At 52.5% G+C, this 21,781-nt stretch overlaps 1 protein-coding gene across 4 annotated transcripts in view; it reads left to right on the top strand.

Moving 5' to 3' along the window:
- Window positions 1–21,019, top strand: part of ABCC1 (ATP binding cassette subfamily C member 1 (ABCC1 blood group)) — a 62,524-nt gene extending 41,505 nt beyond the window's left edge. For 3 of the 4 annotated variants that reach the window (XM_081819974.1, XM_081819975.1, XM_081819973.1), the window contains 10 exons: window positions 2,498–2,705; window positions 4,756–5,066; window positions 9,619–9,818; window positions 11,478–11,604; window positions 12,166–12,267; window positions 14,628–14,774; window positions 16,653–16,811; window positions 17,474–17,640; window positions 18,674–18,868; window positions 19,347–21,019. In XM_081819974.1, coding sequence (XP_081676100.1) covers window positions 2,498–2,705; window positions 4,756–5,066; window positions 9,619–9,818; window positions 11,478–11,604; window positions 12,166–12,267; window positions 14,628–14,774; window positions 16,653–16,811; window positions 17,474–17,640; window positions 18,674–18,868; window positions 19,347–19,455 — 1,725 coding nt within the window. In that variant the 3' untranslated portion in view covers window positions 19,456–21,019. Of the gene's footprint in view, window positions 1–2,497; window positions 2,706–4,755; window positions 5,067–9,618; window positions 9,819–11,477; window positions 11,605–12,165; window positions 12,268–12,940; window positions 13,108–14,627; window positions 14,775–16,652; window positions 16,812–17,473; window positions 17,641–18,673; window positions 18,869–19,346 lie in introns of those variants that run through there. The other variant, XR_014145338.1, reaches the window with a different exon arrangement.
- The last annotated feature ends 762 nt before the right edge of the window (window positions 21,020–21,781 follow it).

Here is a 21,781-nt window from a genome sequence, read left to right as displayed (position 1 = left end):
CCAGGGCTGGTGTTTGGAGCCTCGGCTGTACCGAGCGCCACCTCCTCTGCGCGGCTGGGGGCTTTTGTTGGCTGTGGGTGACCCAGGTGCTTTAAATCACACCTTTCCACTGCATGGGAAGTTGTAGATCAGATGAGGTCTACAAGATAACACCTCTGTCACTTCCCCTCGTGTGACCGTGTGTGTGTGTGTTTGTGTGTGTGTGTGTGTGTGTGTGGTGGGGTTCATTTCTTTCCATTTCTCTTTTAGTCCTAATGATTCCATCGCGACAAAAAGTCTGAGCTCGGTGCATGTTTATCTGTCATGCGTGTCTCAGGCCGTTGGGGCTGCTCTAACAGAAGGCCGCGGGCCGGGTGACTCAGAAGCAAGCTGCTATTATTGCCCACACTTCCTGGAGGCTGGCAAGTCCGAGATCACGGTGCCAGCCCCTCGTGTGGCGTCTAGTGAGGGCTTGCCCAGAGGGAGGCTCCGACGCCATCGTCTGGTCCCTGTGTCCTCCCTGTCGGGAGGGGGTGAGGGATCTCTCCGGAGCCCCTTTGTTAAGGGCACTAATCCCGTCGTGAGGGATCCATCCTCACGATCTGATCGCTTCCCAAAGGTCCCTCCTCTGTGTACCATTGCACTGGAGGTGAGGATTTCAATGGGCGAACTTGGAGGGACACAGCGTTCAAGTCCGTAGCTCTCACAATCTCCAGCTTCTCTCTGTCACAGGGAGAATCGGTTTCAAGGTCTTGGTTGGTTGTATGTGTTTTACAATCCTCTATTTTGGGCACGTGTCAGTAATTTTCCGTTTATGGTAATGATTCAAAGTTTATTTTTAAAAATACATGTGGTATGTTTTTAAAAAAATAGGGAATGGAATTTTTAAAAGAAGAATAAGTGCACACATGAACAAGCCACCCGTGAGAGGTGGTGCAGGAACGAGAGTTCGGGACGCTGTTCTCTTGGATCTAGCTGGATGCATCCAGAACCTCCCGGAACCCTCTGCTCCAGGCTGCTTCTCTCCTCTTCCCCTCACAGCCGTGGCCAGGGGCGAAGTGCCTTAGTGCATCCTCCCTCCTTGCTCTCGCTGGTCCTTGGCAGAGCCAGAGTCAGGACCGCAGATCAAGGACCAGAGAAGCAATGTCAGCCCTGGTTAGTCCTCATGTAATCCCACACCGCCCAGAGGAGATGGGTCCCAGTGTTACCTGCCTTTTCAATAGCAGGAACGCAGACTGGGGGGCTTGTAACTTGCCAGAGTTGGACCAGGAGTGGCGCTGGGTGCAGCACACACACAAATTTCGGAATCCCACACCCACCATGTTTGCTGCTTATGAGGAGCCCCCGAGTCCTGCAGTATAATTCCGGGATCTGCAGATCAGCGGGCTGCTTGGCTTTGTGACGAAGCCAAATGGTGACAGTAAACATCGTAATTCTGGGACACTCCCCTGCCCCCCACTATTTTAGTTTGAAATACAGAGAAAAGTCAGAAAGAAACACTCAGTTATACAGGAGACCTCTGGCCTTTCACCTGTTACCTTTCAACCAGGCTGTAATTCAGACAAATGGTTTTTATGACCCAAAATTCAGCGTGAGAAGCTTGAAATGCCAGCGAGCGCACACACAAGGAAGGATACCTGGCGTTGGCTGAAGCCAAGCCAGGCAGGTGGGGCATAGGGCTGGCCCAAAGCAGGTGGCCTTGGCCCCTGGTGTTGAGATCAGGCCACCCTTTGGATGACTATGCATCATCATTTAGCCTTCATGGGGCTCTGCAGGGAATATGGGGGCAGAAGAAGTCCTGTCGCCCTGTGGAGCTGGGGAGCAGGTTAAGCGGGCACCAGCCAATGGGAAGCCAGTGGAAATGATGCAGAATTGGTGTTTGCTGTTCAGAGGAAATGGGGGGAGGCAACACTGGGGTGCTTGGCAACGTGTCACTCCATCCCGTTTGCTCTTTGATGGCTTCCTAACGGTCCTGGACTAAAGCTCAGAATCCTAAACAGGCTCTTCCAGCCCCTGTGTGGTCCGACCACTACTGCTTCTCCAGCTCAATCTTGTTCCAACCACCTTTGCCTCCTTTCATTTCCTGCCACATGATGCATTCCCTCCTACCCCAGGGCCCTTGCACATGCTGCTCCCTCTGCCCTGAGTGCCTTTTTTCCAATTCACCTGGTTAATTAACTCTTTGTTGTCCCTTCCTCAGGGAAAACCTCTCCGGTAGGTCAGGCTGCCCACTTTTATACTCTCGTGGAATTCTGCACTGCTCCAGCCCTTCTCTATAATTACACATTGACCTGGGCACTGAAAGCCTGTCTTGCCACTTGACTGGAAGCTCCATGAGGGCACAGACCTTGACTTTCTCTCCCGCTGACTTTGTCGGTCAAATAACTAAGAGGAATGTGCCATGAGTATGAGCATAGGTGGTGGGGGACAGGATGGCCCAGCTGCTGCTGGAGTGCCTGGCCTCGGCTGGTGGTGGTGGGGGCAGCCTGCAAAGGGCCTTCTCTCCCCTGGTCTGCAGGTCAAGCTGTCCGTGTACTGGGACTACATGAAGGCGATCGGACTTTTCATCTCCTTTCTGAGCATCTTCCTTTTCCTGTGTAACCACATTGCTGCTCTGGCCTCTAACTACTGGCTCAGCCTCTGGACTGATGACCCCATCGTCAACGGGACCCAGGAACACACTAAAGTCCGGCTGAGCGTCTATGGAGCCCTGGGCATTTCGCAAGGTGGGGGCCCTCCCCTTCCCACCCTCCCCTGCCCACCCGATCTGGGCACTTGAAACTGCTTCTTCCATGTCTTACTATGGAGTCGAGTCCCTCCATTTGTCAGGGCTTTGTGGACCCCCAAACTAAGCCAAACTCACATGAATAGTACCTACCCCTTAGTAGACACTCAGATACTTGTAGAGTGAATATTTCTTGAATGCTTTGTTTAATGGGGCCCTAGGAGATGGAGAGAAGCTCTTAACATGCCCATTTTACAGATGAGCAAAGTTGAGGGATGGCAGCACACGCACCCCCACCCCCCCCGGAGCATTGGTGAGCAAGGGCCCTTGCCCCTTGTTGCTCAGTGAAGGTGATGGGGCTCCTGTAAAGTCTCATTTGTGGACTCCTACCTGCTGTCTGAGGATGGGAATTGGTTTATGCTGGTGGTTCTCGGTGCAGACTCTGCTGTCCCCCGGGGGACATTTCGCCACGTCTGGAGGTACTTGGAGCCATCACAGCTTTAGAGAGGGGGTAGTGTTAGGGGCATGCAGAGGCCAGGGATGTTGCTGGACGCCCTGCAGCGCACAGCACAGCCCCCACAACAGAGAATGATCTAGCCTCAAATGTCAGCAGTGAGGAGGTTGAGAAACCCTGTTTACCCTTCCTGTGGGCCCATGAAGGTCCCGAAACACAAGAGCATTAATAGTAAGAGCCGATGTCCGCTGAGCCCTTCCTTGGTGCCTGGTTAGCTTCTAAACCCTTCTGTGTGTTTTTGCAGCACAGGGCCAAGAGGTGGCAGCTACTGTTTTCCCCATTTTAGAAACAGAGACTCTCAGGCCCAGAGAAGTTAAGTAAGTTGCCCAAAGCCACACAGCAAGTACATGGCAGAGCCGTCATCGGATGAGGCATTCTGGCCCGGGAGCCCGTGCTCTTAGTCACTGTGCTGCACAGTGCATGAGCTGTGTGTTCAGGTGCTCATGAAAACAGTGAGCGTCTCTACGTATATATGTACGTTCAGTGTCTGCGATGTGTATGTATAGACAATAAACCTCTGTATATTTTTTACTACTTTCTATACGTTAAGCACATGGCCTTTTACATCCGACAGTGCTGCAAGCTAAGTGTCATTGTCCCCATCTCACAGATAAACTGGGGTGCAGAGAGGCTGAGTGACTTGTGGGAAGGGCCCACAGCTGGGAGGTGACACAGGATTTGGCACTGTTGGCTTCAGAGTCCATCGTTTTAGCCCTCGCTTCCTTGAGGAAGCCCGCCCCTCCCTATGAAATCTGTCTGCGAAGAACGGGTGCCCTGCTCTGGGCTGCGTGGAGGAGCCGCAGATGTCTCATGATCTCCAGGAGAGAGCTTTGAAAGAAAACCAGAAGAGCAGACAGGGATTTTTTTTGATTTCTTAATCCCTAACACCGCCCCACCCCCCCTCCCAGGGCAAAGGGCTGGCCTCCTCATGATCACTGAGGGAAGGTGGGGCACAGGGAGGGTGCGATGTTTACCTGGGCTCACACGGCAGCAGCATCTGTTCTAGGAGCTGAGCTGTCCGCTCTGGTAGCCACTAGCCACCTTTTAGGTGCTCAGTAGCCCCACGTGCCTAGAGGCTACCACACGGGACTGCATAGATACAGAACATGGGCGTCATCACAGAAAGTTCTGTCACATGGCACTGGTCTAGAGGAGTGCGGTACATGGATTAAGAGCATGACCTCGGAGCAGGCTGCCTGGATCGGAAACCGCAGCTTTGCTTCTGATTGGCTGATTCTGTTGAGGGCAAAGGAGTTCACCTGTCTGACCTTGAGTGTCCTTCTCTGTAAAATGGGTGCTAAGAGGAATGATACAGAGTCAGTGTGAGAAGTAGATTCGTGTCAAGCTCCTACATAGTGTCTAATAAATAGTGAGTCCTCAGTAAATAGTAGCCACTACTGTCCCCCTCCTCCTGCTTGTCCTCGTCGTCATTCTTAGAAGCTGAGAGTCCAGGCCTGTTGCATCCGCATGGCCGCTTCTCCCCACCCCCAGCTTGGCCCGTGTCCCATCATGGTGTTGACCATGAGAGTGTTTGTAGGTATCTCCGTGTTCGGCTACTCCATGGCGGTGTCCATCGGGGGGATCTTGGCTTCCCGCCGCCTGCACCTGGACCTGCTACAGAACGTCCTCCGGTCACCCATGAGCTTCTTCGAGCGGACCCCCAGCGGGAACCTGGTGAACCGCTTCTCTAAGGAGCTGGACACGGTGGACTCGATGATCCCGCAGGTCATCAAGATGTTCATGGGCTCCCTGTTCAATGTCATGGGCGCCTGCATCATCATCCTGCTGGCCACTCCCATTGCCGCCATCATCATCCCGCCGCTTGGCCTCATCTACTTCTTCGTCCAGGTGAGAAGTGGGGTCTCAGGGTGCAGGAGGGGGCCTGCTGTGTACACTACTTCCATGTGAGCTAAGGGCTCACTTCATCTTAACATTTCCCCAGCGTGGAGCTGTTGGGGATTTGCTGGAAGAGGGTTGAATTTGTTTTTGTCAGTTTTAAATACCTATCAAAGGGAAGGGGAAAGCTATAATGATTTATAATAACAATGATAACTTATAGCAATAATAATATTGTTAAAATTGAGAGAGTTTTATGAAATTCTTTAGGTCCTAAGCCCCATGCAGAAAGTGGAGATGTGAATAACAGCACCTTAAACAGGATAGACATCTGTCTTTCTCTCTCATGGTAGAAATATAGAGGTGGGCCATTTGGGGCTGGTATGGCAGTTCCACAAGTCTGTTAATATCCCAGACTGTTAACTATCACTGCTTTTTTTGTTGTTGTTGTTCTCCTGTCTTTGCATAAGCCTTCATTCTTAAGTTGATCTCATGGCCCAAGACGGCTGCTGGAGCTCCAGCCATCAATCTGTAGTTCAGAAAATGAGAACGAGGAAAGGGAACAGAGCAAAAGAGCATGTGACAGCCGAGTCCTTGTGGTCCCTTAGGTTATTGCAGCATAAACTGTGCTTGCAGCTGTAGGTGAGCATGTCAAGGGCCAGGTGGCGGAGCTGGGAGTGTGAACTCAGGTCTGTCTGATCCTAAAGCTTGTGTTGGTGACCACAATGCTGTGCTGCCCCTTTTTGTCCTGAAAAGCTTAGCTGCAGCATAGTTGCCAGTGGGGACCAGTGGTTTAGATGGGAGCCTAATGACCGCAGCACAAGGTGAGAGTGAGAACCGCCAAGTGTTCCCTACATCAGGCTGCCCTGCGGCTGCTCATGCGGGGTCCGGAGGCCTTGGTCCGGTCAGCGAGCCCCCAGACTCCACCACGCTGCGGCCCGGTGGTCGGTGAGCGCAAATGCAGGTGGAACCAGAGCATGCTGGTCTGGTTCTTGCACCCTCGTTGTGTTCTCTTTAAATTGGCGCCAGCGTTTTTGGAAACTCGTCCTGCTGCATTTGTGAAAAATACAACCCGCATTCATACTCTAGCTGTACATTTCCCTGAGGGACCCAGTTCACAAGAACAAAATAGGCCCCGTGCTGCGTTCGTGGCTCCCATAGCTGCCAGCCGCAGGACCTTGGGCCCACGTGCAGCGATGCCTTGGCGGGGTCTGTCGTCCGTTAACAGGACGATGAGGGAGATGCTCTCGTAATGCCACTGATACTATTTTTAAACAACAAGGACAGTTCAGCAGAGGATCCTGTTGTATACGCACTGTTAATATAACTGAGCAAGCATAACGCACATGTGCAGGGCTGGAAAGGGGAGCAGCCGAAGGGAAACATCGTGTCTCTAAGGTTTGGGCTTATGAGAGAATGTGGGTTTTTAAAAAATTTTTTTTTAAAGATTTATTTATCTTTTTTTTTTTTTTATTAAAGATTTTATTTATTTATTTGACAGAGAGAGACACAGTGAGAGAGGGAACACAAGCAGGGGGAGTGGGAGAGGGAGAAGCAGGCTCCCCGCAGAGCAGGGAGCCCGATGCGGGACTCGATCCCAGGACCCTGGGATCATGACCTGAGCCGAAGGCAGTCGCTTAACCAACTGAGCCACCCAGGCGCCCAGATTTATTTATCTTTTTGAGAGAGAGAGCGTGCAAGTGGGGAAAGGGGCAGAGGAGGAGAGAGAGAGAGAGAGAGAGAGAATCTCCAGGAGACTCCCCACTGAGCACAGAGCCCGATGTGGGGCTCAGTCCCATGACCCCGAAATCATGACCTGAGCTGAAACGAAGAGTCGGACACTTAACCAACTGAGCCACCCAAGTGCCCTGAATGTGCTTTTCTTTAATGGCTTTTAACTAAATATACCCTTATTCTATAACCCAGCAGTCTCCTCTCAGCGTATATGCAAAAGAAATGAGAGAATGCATCCAGGGGGGAAAAAAAAAGGTGCTAGAATGTTCTTAGTATTTTGGTTCATGATAGCCCCAAACTAGAAACAACTTGGGGTTTTGACCCAGAGGACGCAAGAATTTTCTGGGATGCTGGAGATGTTCTAGATTTTGGTCAGGTAGTGGGTGTGCAGGTGTAGATACATGTGAAATTCATCAAGCTGTTAAGATTTGGTGCATTTTCCAGTGTAATGGAAATGTATGTCATATCTTGATTAGAAAGTGGGTTTTAGATATACGTGCGTTCTCTCTCTTTCTTCAGAAAAGATCTAAAGGTTATACACTGAAATTCAAATAAGTAGTGCTTATCTCAGAGTAATGGATGTAATTTTTTTTAAAAAGATTTATCTAGTTATTTTAGAGAGAGAGAGACCGGGAGGGAGGGGCACAGGGAAAGGGAGAGAGAGTCCCAACCAGACTCTGCCCTGAGCACAAAGCCCAAAGCAGGGCTCCATTCCATGACCCCGAGATCATGACCTGAGTCGAAACCAAGAGTTGCATACTTAACTGACTGCACCCCGGTAATTTAATTTTTATTTAATCTTTCCATCTGTATCACCCCCCCCAATTTTTTTTTTTTTAAAGATTTTATTTATTTATTTGCGAGAGAGAATGAGAGAGAGAGAGAGCACATGAGAGGGGGGAGGGTCAGAGGGAGAAGCAGACTCTCTGCCGAGCAGGGAGCCTGATGCGGGACTCGATCCAGGGACTCCAGGACCATGACCTGAGCCGAAGGCAGTCGCTTAATCAACTGAGCCACCCAGGCGCTCCCACCCCCCCCAATTTTTAAATGGATATCCATTACTGTTTTAATTCAAAAGCAAGTCATTTTTATATAAAGGGGGTGCAAGAGGTAAGATGATGTGGAATTGTGTTGGGGCTTCCTTGTTGCCGGAAGGAGGCATTTCTGCTTTGTGGAATATTTTGGCGTCCGTGAAAACCTCCCAGCCACAGGTCCGAGTACCTTAGCTCACAGCACACTGCATGGCTCAGGCAGGTGCGTATCGAGTGTTATTTTCATTCACGAGCACGGGGCACTTGGTCTCTGAAAGAGTAAGGTGAGTCCAGGGGGTGGATTATGTCTCCTGGAATGGAGTTTGAAAGGGAAGCTAATTTTTTTTTAAACACAAATACTGAGCTTTCTATAGTAAATAAAATTCTGAGCACATGTGAAGTGGAGTAGGTTGAGCAGGGAAAACTCTTGGGAATGATTTCCATCCGGGATGTTTAGAAAGAAAGCCAGGGAGAGGAGGCGTCACGGCTGAGGGTAACGGGACAGATCCCGCAGGGCTGAGGCCTCCAGAGTTTGTTCACAGCCGTGAGAGGACACCTGACCTGTCCTCAGGGACAGGCAGAGCCACCGTCCTGGGACTGCCCGGCCTGGTGTGGTCCTGGGCTAGCTTACAGAGTTGCTGGGGCCCCAAAGGCCGCCCAAGTGTGGGTTCAAATTACCATGTGTGCTGCCATCCAGAAGGAAGCTGCTGACCTCAGAGCCCCATTAGAGTCCCCTCTTAGGTTTCCTGCTCTCTGTGGAAGGTCTCTGCCCCAAACGGCCCGGGCAGGCCGGGAGGCCGTGTCCCTGACCACCCTCTCTTTCTGGGACTTGTTCCTCTGTCTGGCTCTGCTGCTGGTAGGGCGGCTGCATTTACGTGAGGTCCTGAGCACTTCTGGAGTGGGCAACCTCGGTCTGTTTGTACTGACAAGGAGACTAAGGCCACAAGAACTCAGTGTCCTCAAATGACCAGTCTGTCCTCTGTTCATGGCTCCTCAAGGCTTCCAGTGGGCGAGTTGCTTTTGTTCCATCTGCCCTGGTTAGGGCAGGAGCAGAGCAGATGGGCGTCTGCCCACGGAGTCAAGTGGAGTGGGGTTTGAACTGAGGCCTGGTTGTCCTCAAAACTTGTACAGAAAGCCACGCCGCTGGGGCCATAAAACCCTAGAGGGGAGTGGCTTCGGGGAGGCTGTAGAGGGCAGAGGTTAGCACCTCACAGCCGGGCTGAGTCCAGACCCCAGCTCGGCTGCTTGTAGCCACGTGACCTTAGGGGAGAGGTGAACGAGCCTCTTTGTGCCTTGGTTTACTGAGCATCAGTGGGAATGAGCACCTGCTGGGTTTCTGGTGAGAGTTCAGTGAGCTGATGTCTGTGAAAGTACTTAGAACTCTGCTAGGATTGGGGCACCCGGGTGGCTCAGTCGTTAAGCATCTGCCTTCGGCTCAGGTCGTGATCCCAGGGTCCTGGGATCGAGCCCCACATCGGGCTCCCTGCTCGGCGGGAAGCCTGCTTCTCCCTCTCCCTCTGCTGCTCCCCAGTGCTCGTGCTCTCTCTCTCAAATAAATAAATAAAATCTTTGAAAAAAAAATTAAGAACAATTCTGCTAGGATGGCGGGCTCTGTGTGAGCCTTAGCTGCTGTCAGCCCTGTGCGTGCATGAACGCAGGCGCCTGTGGAGAGCAGCCGGGCTCCGACATGCCGCCTCCCGGAGGTACCGTGCAGCTCCAGGCTTTCTCCAGCGCCGCCCCGGGGACGCGGCAGCATGGGAGGGACCGTGCCCACTCCGCCGTCCCATCTCTTCCCGCAGAGGTTCTACGTGGCCTCGTCCCGGCAGCTGAAGCGCCTCGAGTCGGTGAGCCGCTCCCCGGTCTACTCCCACTTCAGTGAGACCTTGCTGGGCGTCAGCGTCATCCGCGCCTTCGAGGAGCAGGAACGCTTCATCCGCCAGAGTGACCTGAAGGTGGACGAGAACCAGAAGGCCTATTACCCCAGCATCGTGGCCAACAGGTGGGCACTCGAGGCCCCGTGGGAGGAGGTGGAGGACTAAGAACTCCGCCTTCGCTCCTGGAGGAGGAGGGTGTGAAGCTGGGCTCGGGCCCCCACACGCAGGTTGGTTAGACTTGGCGGGAGGACAGGACGCAGTGACCATTGAAAGCAGACAGGAGGGGCGCCTGGGTGGCTCAGTCGTTAAGCGTCCTCAGGTCATGATCCTAGGGTCCTGGGATCAAGCCCCGCATCGGGCTCCCTGCTCAGTGGGGAGTCTGCTTCTCCCTGCCCTCCCTGCTTGTACACTCTCTCTCTCTCTCTCTCAAATAAATAAATAAAACCTTAAAAAAAAAAAAAAAAAAGAGCGCTGCAGCTCCAAGCATTGAGTAAAAGCCGGGACCAGGTTGTTCTGGGGTCAGAAAATACTGCCGGAACTATCCGTTAGCTGTTGTCCTGTGATACAAGATCATCCGTGACGGGCAGAGTCAGCCAGTATTTTTGTGTCCTGGTTCTCGGCCGAGGGGTGATCACCCCCACCGCTGTGTGATGAGCCTGGGAAGCCATTCCCCAGTCTTAGGTTGGCCCACGTGAAATTTCCATGCCCGAAAGATCACGAGCAGATGAGTAACATCAATCGAAAAGAAGGGACAGAAGTTTGCTCCTTGTTGACTAAATTCAGAAAAGTGTCTGATTGATCCCTAAAAGGGTACCCTCTTCACTCATGTCCTGATACGTGTTTTGAGACGTGGGTTAGAAAATTCTGGGGAGGGGGTGACAGCACCCTGGATAAGTCCACAATGTCAGACTAGGCAGGGAGACCATGAATTGTTGGAGACCCTGCCTGCCCCTGCAGAATTCTCAGTTTATCAAATCTGGCTGTCTTTGGGAGAAGCTACACACCCAGGAAGATCAGTCACATGAATCTTAAGGGCTGTAGTGACAGAAAGATCAACACCCTCATCTCCCCAAAATGCTTTACACCTTGAAACGTTAACGTTTCTAATGCTGTGGTATCTTACACAAGTTAGCTTTTAACCAATAATCTGTCTGTTTAAGAGGTAAAATAATCCATTTTAACATTTCTAAAAGGAGAATGATCTGGTTCTGGGAACATTATAGCAACATTGAAAATAGTCGCTTATCTCTCCCTTCCCCCTTTCCTGCCAAGAGAAGGTTATTTTAAGTAATCTCTACAGGCAGGGTGGGGCTTGAACCCACAACCCCGAGATCGAGAGTCACATGCTCCCCCGATCTCGCTCCACAAGATCACCAGCTAGGCACTCCCAAGGGAAGCTTATTTTATTTTGGTGCCTCTTACAGTTGATGACTGCTTAGTATTTAGAAATTCTCTCGGACATCATTTTAAAGATGGGTATATTTTAAAGCTTCCAGTGAGAAAAAAGTTGGTTCTTAACAAGGCAGGCTTCAGTTTCCTGGGAAGTCGGCTTCTGGAGAACTCTGTTTAATCCCTGGGGTTGTCAGGTTGTTGAGGAGGCAGTGAGGCCGTGTCCCTTTGGCTGTCCTTCCCCTGTGACAAGGCCTTTCTCGGGACCTCGCAGGGAATTCTGGCAGTTAGCAAAGTGCCCACCCCCCCACCCCCGCCGGCTTGAACCAGACGCCGGATCTCTGGAAAACTGACTCCGGGTGTGTCTGTCCGCCCGTCTGTGTGTCTGCGGGCAGGTGGCTGGCGGTGCGGCTGGAGTGTGTAGGCAACTGCATCGTCCTGTTCGCTGCCCTGTTCGCCGTGATTTCCAGACACAGTCTCAGCGCCGGCTTGGTGGGCCTGTCCGTGTCGTACTCGCTGCAGGTAAGAGGGGGCTGCTCTCGGCCGGATTTTCTCATTCTCTTCGTGGGGGAGTCAGTCCTCAGGTTCCTGGGCCTTCGCTTTGAATCCGGGCAGGAGCTGGGGGAGCGGACGGGGGCCGAGCGGCACTGGAGAATCCCGGTGACCCGCTGGCGCTGGGGCGGGGCGGTGAGACACGTGGCCAGGACTCCCCCACTAGTCAAGCAGGCCGGTGACGGCCGACAGGGTGCCTCCAGCTACAGGAAGAAGGCCGTCCTGTGACTTTCCCTCCCATCACGGCTTTCGCTGGGGCGCCCAGATTTGGATGCGTGGTATTTTCCTCTTACCATCTACTTCAGAATATTTTCGGGCGCCCTTTCTGATGACTTGTGTGGCCCGGGGGTTATTTCGAAACGTGTTTTTTCTTACGAGGTGCAGTGTAGGCCGTCCGGGTGAGGGCGGTACTTGAGGCGGACGTTTTCTGGACCTGTCTTACCTAACACATTTCATAATTCGTAATTACTTCCCAAAGATAAAGCAGCTGGTGCTCACTCTAGGAGCTCTGTGTGACCCTTCCACCCGCAGGTCACCACGTACTTGAACTGGCTGGTTCGCATGTCGTCCGAGATGGAGACCAACATCGTGGCGGTGGAGAGGTTGAAGGAGTATTCAGAAACGGAGAAGGAGGTAAAGCCAGCGCCTGGCCTGGCCTCCCCTGGCCTCCCCTGGCCTCTTCAGTGTGGCTTATCCCGCACGTGCGCTGAGCCACAGCCTGTGTGCTACAAGGCAGCCTCTGTTCGACAAGAATTGTCTTCCGTTACTTGTCACGTATTTGCGTGGGGGACTTCTGTTATGGAAAACGAAACACTCGTTTCCTCCTTGAAGTTTAAAAATTAAGTACCCGTGAGTTGATTCAAAGCATGGAAAGGCACTCACAAGAGGCTCAGTACGTGCATATTGTAAAAATGGTGACGGTGGTAAGGATTTGACCCACGTTTGGGGAACCCTGCAGTTATTCAACCAAAGTCCCCATTTTATAGATGGAGCAAAGGGTGGCCTAGGGAGGGACAGTGGCTGACCCGCGGTCACACGTGGCTGGAGCGGCTGGGAGTAGGACCCCAGTGTCCAGATTTCAGTGCCACATTGTCCTCAGAAACTGCCTTTTTCTGCCTGCACACCGTCGCCTGTAGCAGTGGCAGTGACGGTAACGAGCACCTGGGGAGACCCCGCCGTCCCCGCCACCCCCAGGCACGCCAGCGACCCATACTGTGGCCCCGTAGCACACATCTGACATGTTGTAATTCGTACAGCCTTCCTGTAGCCTCGTAACGCCCATTCTGTCGTGATCCCCGTTTTACAGGTGAGGAAACGGAGACTCAAGGTTAAGTTACTTGCCCAAGATTACATGGCTGGTAAATGGCTGACCTAGAATTTGCGTCTGGGCCATTGGCACACTGCCTCCCAAGAAGGTGCCCTTTGGGAATGAGACCAGGGCCCTGGTTAAACTGTCTTGAGGGATCTACAGAGGTGAGCCGTGCCCCATCCTTAACGCTCTCACACAGTGACCCAGGTCCCCCTTCATCAGAGAGCATTATTCAGAGTGGTGTGAGCACCCCCTGTGGAAATGTATGTATTACACCAGGGGTTTTCCCACTGCACTGAATTTTTTTTTTTTTTTAATTTATTTATTTGACAGAGACACAGCAAGAGAGGGAACGCAAGCGGGGGGAGTGGGAGAGGGAGAAGCAGGCTTCCCACAAGCAGAGAGCCCGATGTGGGGCTCGATCCCAGGACCCTGGGATCATGACCTGAGCCGAAGGCAGACGCCTAATGACTGAGCCACCCAGGTGCCCCTGAGTTTTTTTGGGTTTTTTTTTTACAACAGCTTTTAAGATATAATTCACATGCCATGCAGTTCATCATTTAAAGTATGAAATGAAATTGATTTTTTAGAAAGTACCATGTTTTTTTACTTCTTTTAATTGTTTTTATGTTTTTAGAATAAGAACGTATTTGAAAAATACAAAAGAAAGTAAAGATTATCCAGGCTCTTATCACTACTAAAAATATGTCTTTATATAGAATGTATTTTCTTAGAAAGTTCCATCTACTTCTCTCTAGTGCTCTCCATGTTCTTACAGCTGTCCATTCATTTATATACCTAAGTTTATGAAAGGGAAATATGCTTGTTGAAAAAAATTAATATAGCAAGTTTATGGGGGAGAAAGGATGAACGCTGTCTTTTGTCCTCTCCATTCCTGAGCTTTCCACAAGCTAGCCCCAAGCCCAGCCCAGAGCACGTCCAGTTGTAGCGCTAAGGAAATGTTGAACTGAACTAAGAAGCCCTTCAGAAATAAGAGCTGTGTGACCTTGGGCAAGTTACTTACCCTCTCTGTGTCAGTTTCCTCACATGCAAGGACCCCACTCATGGGACTGTAGTGAGGATTAAATGAGGTCATGTGACCGTGCTCTTTAAAAGCATTAGCCATTGCTTTTATAGTTGCCCTCCACACGGAGGAGGCGTTTGGAGTAACACCTCTACCCTTTTGTCTGTCCAGACAAGACCACTCATTGATCGAATCAATCCGTAAATATTCGTGGAGTCCCTGTTGTGTGCTGTAGGGGCTGGAGCATGGCAGTGAACAGTGAACGAACCTGTCTTCCTAGAGTGGACATTCCAGGGGCATGCGAAGCACAATAAGCAAATAAAAGCACACCTCAAGTGCTAGGAGGTGCCATGCGGTGTGAGGGAGAATGGAGCAGGGGAGGGGACAGAGGGCACAGAGCCAGGGGGTGATCTCAGTGGCCCGAGATCAGCAGCACGTGAGGGAGCATGCGCAGAGGGGAGATGGGGGAAGAGCCTTCCAGGCAGGGTGCAGGGCCCCAGGAGCGGGGGCGCACAGGTGTGGTTTAGAAACAGTGCAGCCGCGTGGGGAGCAGAGTGAGCCAGAGGGAGGGAGAGGGGTCAGAGGGGATGTGCAGCCGGCTTGCCGGTAGCCTTAGGCTGCTGAGACGGACCGAAGATTCCTTATCCTGCCCCGTCACAGGCCCCTTGGCAAGTCCAGGAAATGACTCCGCCCAGCACCTGGCCTCAGGTGGGCCGAGTAGAATTCCGTGACTACGGCCTGCGATACCGAGAAAACCTGGACTTGGTTCTCAAGCACATCAACGTCACCATTGATGGAGGGGAAAAGGTGGGTGCTCCTCGTCCCCCTGACCGTTCATAGCGGGGCATCGCTTGCAACCAGGCAGGTGCAACCAGGCGCATCATTTCCCCAGTTTATCACAGTCTGATTCCATGGGGTAGAGTGGCCTTTTCTGAGATGGGCTTGTGGAAGTAGAAGCTGCTAGAGTGTCCCAGCCACGTTGCACACTGTTGGCAGGGAGCCAGATGAGGCCCGCGGGTACGTTTTGAAAAAAATCTGAATCTGTTGCAAATACTGAAAAATCTGGTATGTCTTATATAAAAATCCATTTCCTGCCCCCTTTTTTTTGTCTTTTTTGAGCAAGCGAGCATGTGCAACGGTGGTGGGAGGAAGGGCAGAGGGAGGGAGAGATTCCTAGGCAGGCTCCACACCCAGTGTGGGGGCTCAATCTCACGACCCTGAGATCATCATCTGAACCGAAACTAAGGATTGGATACCTAACCGACTGAGCCTCCTAGGCACCCCAACTTCCTGCTTTTCTTGAAAGATTAAACATCTATGGGGCGCCTGGGTGGCTCAGTTGGTTGGGCGACTGCCTTCGGCTCAGGTCATGATCCTGGAGTCCCTGGATCGAGTCCCGCATCGGGCTCCCTGCTTGGCAGGGAGTCTGCTTCTCTCTCTGACCCTCCCCGCTCTCATGTGCTCTCTCTCATTCTCTCTCTCAAATAAAAAAAAATCTTTAAAAAAAAAAAAAAGAAAGAAAGATAAACATCTAGCAGCACTGGGCTTATACTCCTTGCCTGGTTCTTTGTAGACAAGATGAGAGCCTCCAAGCTCACCCAGTCACCTCCCATCTCACTTTTGTGCCTACTTGGCCCCTGAAGGAATTCGAGTTTGCCACCTCTAGAATGGAAAGATGCCATCGTCACTACTAGGGACGGCTCAGTGAATATGTGAAGTTGTCAGAATTCTGGAATATATCCCTAGTCCCAAGCTGTTGCTGGAAGATGTCCTTGCTGTTGAGACCCTTAGACCCTCAGGAATCAGACGAAGGGTCTTCCTGGCTGTCTGGCAGAGGACAGAGTCTCTTTCATCTCTGAACATACATGTTTGCTAAACACATATGTGTTTGCTAAACTGTTCCTACCCCAAGGCTCAGAATGTTTCGTTCCCATGAGATAATTTCTCTAACTTCTACCAAGGGGAAGAACAGAGTGGACTGTGTTCTCACTGAGGCTTCATGGCTTATGTTCCATCATGAGACTCTGCTGTGTGACAATTCTGTTAGAGGCTGGAGGAAGCCTGCCTTTCAAGAACCCAGACGAGAAGGGGAGAGTTATAATTGGATGTCAGGAATGTCAGTCATTGGCCACGGAGCAGGGAGCCCCGTTTCCTCAAGGGAGGATGAGTGGAGACTGGGTCCTGTCCATAACCTCTCGTTGCTCCTGCAGCTGGGTTGGAGGGAGCAGGTATGCAGGGGGGATCTGCTTGAATCTTTAAGCTACTTCGACAGCTCAGGATGGAAAACTCACCATCAAAGGATTGAAAAACAGTATGGGGGAAAATACCCGATTATTAACATTATCTAGAGTTGAAAATAATAGGGCTTTATTGAAAATCCCTTCTCCCTGAGCCCTGTCTCTTTGGGAGGTCTATACTAACTTATCAAAAGAGCTGAATATCATTTTAATTTATCAAAAGAGGTGGCACAGAGAAGGAAGTCCTTCTTGACCCTTCATACAGCCCCTGAAGGAGCGTCCCTGGGAAGCTGCTGACGGGGAGGAATGTGGTGGGCGTCAGGTCGACCAGATGACTGAATTGCTTTAGGGCAGACACCTGAAATGTGGGCCTTGTGTGGGGGCAGGTGGGAGGCAACCCCTAGACACTAGGATTCCCACCTCACCCTGGGCCCTTCCTGTCCCACAGGTCGGCATCGTGGGGCGGACGGGAGCTGGGAAGTCGTCCCTGACCCTGGGCTTATTTCGGATCAACGAGTCTGCTGAGGGGGAGATCGTTATCGATGACATCAACATTGCCAAGATCGGCCTGCACGATCTGCGCTTTAAGATCACCATCATCCCGCAGGTGGGGTCTGGGTACACCAAGGGCGTGAGTGGGGGGCAGTGAGAGAAATGTAGGTATGTTTTCAGGACAAATATAAATGTATTCCTACTTTATTATTTTAATCCTTCTCATTGAAATGATACTGTTTCTTTGCCACTGAATCTCCCCTTAGCATATAAGTAACAGTGGGAATTAACCGGGTATCATTCCTTCACTCCTGCTGGCTTCACTCAGGACAAGAATAAGCCTCTCAAGAGCCAGGCGAGAAATAGGAATTTTCTAGACTGATTTCTGTAGGTGTGATTCCCTCATGTGTTGCGTGGTCGTGTTATTTTTCCTAAAATTTTTTTCTAAGGTTCTCCTTTGGAGGCAGGGAACAGGGAGGAATCCACAGTACTTTATGATTAGGAATTACCCATGCTGCTTCTCCCCACCAGAAGGTTCCGTGTATTGGAGACTCTGGGAAGTTTTCCCAAAAGAAACTTATTTTATTTCACTTGACCCAGGATTTTCCAAACCTTTGCCCCCCATTACTAACATCTCCAGAAATAGTGATTCCAAGGAACTCTGGAACACCATCTTGAGCGATTCTGGCCAGAACTATTCACGTCGCACCTGTTTGCCCCGGGTGCAGGTGTCATGACGTGAGCCTCACCTGCCGTCTGCCATCTTTTCTCGAACAGGACCCTGTTTTGTTCTCGGGTTCCCTCCGCATGAACCTGGACCCGTTCAGCCAGTACTCAGATGAGGAAGTCTGGACGTCCCTGGAGCTGGCTCACCTGAAGGACTTCGTGTCCGCCCTTCCCGACAAGCTAAACCACGAGTGTGCGGAAGGCGGGGAGAACCTGAGGTAAGCAGGGATGTGAGGCCCTGACCGGGTCTCCTCGGCTCCGCCTCCGTCGAGGTGTTTGAAGAGTCTGTCCTCCTGCATCTGTGTCAGGCCTGGGTTTGAGTCCCAGCTCTACCACGGATGAGCCATTTTCTCTTCACTTCTTATAGCCTTGATTTCAGCATCTGTAAAGTGGGCTTCAGTCCAGGCTCGTTGTATCATGAGGTATAAAACCAGGATGGCCGATGTGGTTCTTTTCTTACACCGGGTTTAGTCAATTGAGCGGGACTGTTCAACTATTGAAAGGCTTCTCTCTTGGTCAGTAAATGGCACTTTTCTGAGTTCTTTGAGTCACCACCCGCTGCCCCAGCTGTCCTGGCCCTTGTTCCAGGATCCCCAGGATCCCCCCATGACCCGGCAACTACAGTGTGACTGCCTGGTGTTGCAGGGAACCCGAGCCCTGCTCCAGTGTCCTTCATGCCTCGTCCACCCCTGTGACAGCCAACCACCAATCCTCAGATGTGTTCGGCTGCTCAGACCCTTGGGGTGGTCAGCCAGGTGGCCGTGCTCTTCTCGGCCCCCTTCTATGGCTGGGGGTCCCCGGGGCAGGTCGGCTCGGCTGCGCATGGCCCTCATCCCGCAGCGACCAGCCCAGGCATGTTGTCACTGGCGATGGTGGGGGTGCGTGTTCCCTCTGAGAGCCTCCGGTGGCCTCGTCGGCCGGCATCCCGTTGACCACAGCGAGACACGTGGTTGAGTCCAGGGTCAAGTGGGAGGACCCTCCAGAAGGCACAGATACGGGGCCATCTGTTACTTGTCCCGTGGCCCATGCTGAGCTGGCCACACGTTTGGGATATCCCCGCCGAGCCCGGCTCCGGCTCCACAGCTGGGACGTCCTGAGCCGCCGCTGACGTCGGGTGCGGGCGCAGGGTGCGGGGCGCTCCTGGTCGTGGCAACACCTAGTGCCCCCTCCCTCTTCTCCCAGCTCCGGCCGGGGCTCAGGGTCGGGGCTGGTTTTGACCCTCTGTCCCCTGGCCTTTTCCTCCTGGTCCAGCGTCGGGCAGCGCCAGCTTGTGTGTCTGGCCCGGGCTCTGCTGCGGAAGACCAAGATCCTCGTGTTGGATGAGGCCACGGCGGCCGTGGACCTCGAAACGGACGACCTCATCCAGTCGACCATCCGGACGCAGTTTGAGGACTGCACCGTGCTCACCATTGCACACCGGCTCAACACCATCATGGACTACACGAGGTGACCCTGCCGGCGCCATCCTGTGTCTAGGGACAGCCCTCTCTTCCCCCGGGGTATTTCTGACGCCCTCCATCATGTATTCAGTGCACACACGGGTGGAGTGCCCGCCACATTCTCGGCCCTATTCTAGGCACTAGGGCCTCAGCAAGGAGGTATCAGCCAGGGAGCCTGCCTGAGGGACCTTCGCGGTCAGTCAGGGGCTGGGTGCGGACACAGACGATAAGCACATGAGCACACGAAAGCACGTGGTGCTGGGAACGAGGTAGAAAAGGTGAGAGAGCCCTTCCCGGGGTAAGCATCCCAGGACTTTGACCGGAAGGGATCAAGGATGGCAGCCAGTTGGAAGGCTACTGCAGGAGTCCTAACAGAAGGTGTTAGGGGCCTGACCCAAAGCAGGGATTTGTTCGGGTGGCTCTTTGGGGGCACAAGATGCAGACCCCTTCCCTTCGCCTCACGTCTGTGTCTCCTCCTCTTGCAGGGTCATCGTCCTGGACAAGGGAGAGATCCGGGAGTGCGGCCGGCCCTCCGACCTCCTGCAGCAGAGAGGTCTTTTCTACAGCATGGCCAAAGATGCTGGCCTGGTGTGAGCCGCGGAGCTGGTGCATCTGGTCAGAATTGCAGGGCTGACACGCCAGCGTCCGGGGGTGACGTACTGAAGCGCCGTCCTTGGGAACCCAAGCCTCCTGTATACTGAAACCAAAAAAAAAAAGAGAAAAAAAAAACAACCCCCAAAACCAAAACTCAAAAGCAGCCACCATCTGGCCCCCGAGCTGGAATTGGCCGTGAAGAAGCAGGAGAGAGACAGAGATGCAGCCCACCCAGAACACTCCCGCCCTTGCCTCCGTGGCCCCTGCAAGACGCACATATGTGCTCAGGCCCCTGGGAACGCACGCTCGTGCTCTTGGTGCTCCGTGAGGTTTTGGCAGCCAGACTGCCAGAGAAAGTGGTTTCATAAAATAATGCTAGTGACCAAATCCAGCCAACTGCCTCAGATCTCTCCAGCCAAAGTCAACGGATTCTGTCTTTGAGAAGCTCCCCGGCCCCCGGCATCCCCCAGTGTGCTTTGTCTCCTTGGGGCTGCAGGTGGGAGTGAGGGGCCTGGGAAGATTACTCTCCCCTCAGGCAGTACCCTGAGGGCCACGGACACTCTTCTTACCAACCATCTGGTCTTCCAGGCGCTCAGACACTGGGAACCCACGTCCCAGCCCTGCTCTCCCGGTACTCGCCTCCCAGGCCAGGGGCAGCCTCCACATCCCCGGACTTCTCACTGACGGGACTCGGCGGGACTTCCAGGCTGTCTGGACCTGGAGATCATCTCAGTACCAACTCCCCAGCCCGGCCGCTCCGCTCCTCATCCACTCCAGTCTTCTCCTTGCTTTCCTCGCTCCCTCTTTCTACCCATCGCTAGGATGGCTTTACTGCCCTAGTCCCTGAGAGAGAAGATCTGCCGATGGTGATGAAGCAGTCAAGGCTAAGAGTGCTAGGTACCTCCCAGGTGCGGCCGGTTGGGACTGAAAAGGGCCCCCTTGAGTCTCCTCTGTGTGGTTAGATTTTTTTTTCCTCGCCCTTGGCATCTGGGTGGCTTGAAGGATGGCAGTGTGGAGAACTTGACATTTCATGACCGAGTCTCTTCCAGGACAAGAAAAGGACCCATTCACAGATATCAGTGATGGCTTTTTCTTTTTTTGTTTTGTTTTTTTGGCTTTAAGTGCTGCTCCAGGGGGGAAAAACAGTCTCAAGAGTTTAATTTCTTGGGAGGAGGTGTTGGTTGAGGAGCGGCATTCCCAGGGATTCCCAGCCACGTTGGCCGGCAGGTGACAGGTGGTCCACGTGTTCCTGGAAGAAAATGGAGAAGCAGAGTCCTTCTCGGTTTCTCAGAGACCAAAGCGAGACCCAAAACGCAGAGGAAGGTCACTGCTGCTCCAGGATTCATACTTGCTATGAATTACATTGCTGACTTCACATCCAGAGAAGCATCTTTCTTCTTTTAGGTGGAAATATATATTTATTTTTTTGTAAGTTATACCATTCTTTCACATTAGATAAACCAAGTTTTTCTTGGGGATCTTTTTCTAAAGACTTACACTGGAAACGTGAACATTTGCAAATAATTTACAGTAAAAAAAAAATATTTTGTTTCTTACTCAACAATCGTTGTTTTCTTTGGGGTGTTAGCTGCGGGTTCTGCCACATCCTTCAGAAGTCAGGATGGGGTTACGCTCTTGCCTGCTTCTGTTCTTTGTCTTTGGCAAACCCGTTGTCTCCAGTGGGAGCTCTTGTCCAGGAACGGGACCTGAGAGGTGAAGACTCAGGTGGGGTTCAGTGGGGAGTCGGCATGGCACGGTGGACAGAGCCTGGGCTTGAGCCCTGCCCTTGCGGTTTGCTGACCGGGTGACCCTGCATGAGTCACTGGACGTCTCTGCTGCAGCTGCCTCGTCTATAAAATGGGGCTGACCTGCCCCGCGGGATTGTTGTGCTGATGAGCAGTGATGGTTTGTGGCACGCACGACCTTGGTCGTCTAAGACACAAGCCAGGCAAAAGTCCCATGTGGCCAAAGTTAGCTGAGAGACTCTGTGTTAGGTCGGCCAGGCTGTGCTCTGGTAGCAAATCAGCCGTGAACGCTTAGGAAACGAACACCTGGGTGTATTTCTGACTCAGGCATTTTTTGATGAGTGTCAGATCCTCTCTAGGGTCCCTGTCTTCCCTGCAGCAACGGAGAGACCCAGGCTGTTGTGGTCTTACAGCATCACATCTCCCAAGGGCTGGCTTGCGGAGACCGGCACCGCAGGGGAGGGGAAAGCGGGCAACAGGATGACGCACCCCCGTTCTTAAGTGCCCCAAACCGGAAGCGACACAAATCCGTTCCACTCAGCCCAGTGGGCAGAGTCAGTCACGTGGCCCCAGCCCCACCG

Source organism: Leptonychotes weddellii, chromosome 5 (genome assembly GCF_054177405.1).
Source record: "Leptonychotes weddellii isolate Sample4059 chromosome 5, ASM5417740v2, whole genome shotgun sequence".
In the NCBI taxonomy this organism is placed as follows: Eukaryota; Metazoa; Chordata; class Mammalia; order Carnivora; family Phocidae; genus Leptonychotes; species Leptonychotes weddellii.
Note: the sequence above shows the minus strand (reverse complement) of the source record. Positions and strands in the feature narration are given on the sequence as shown.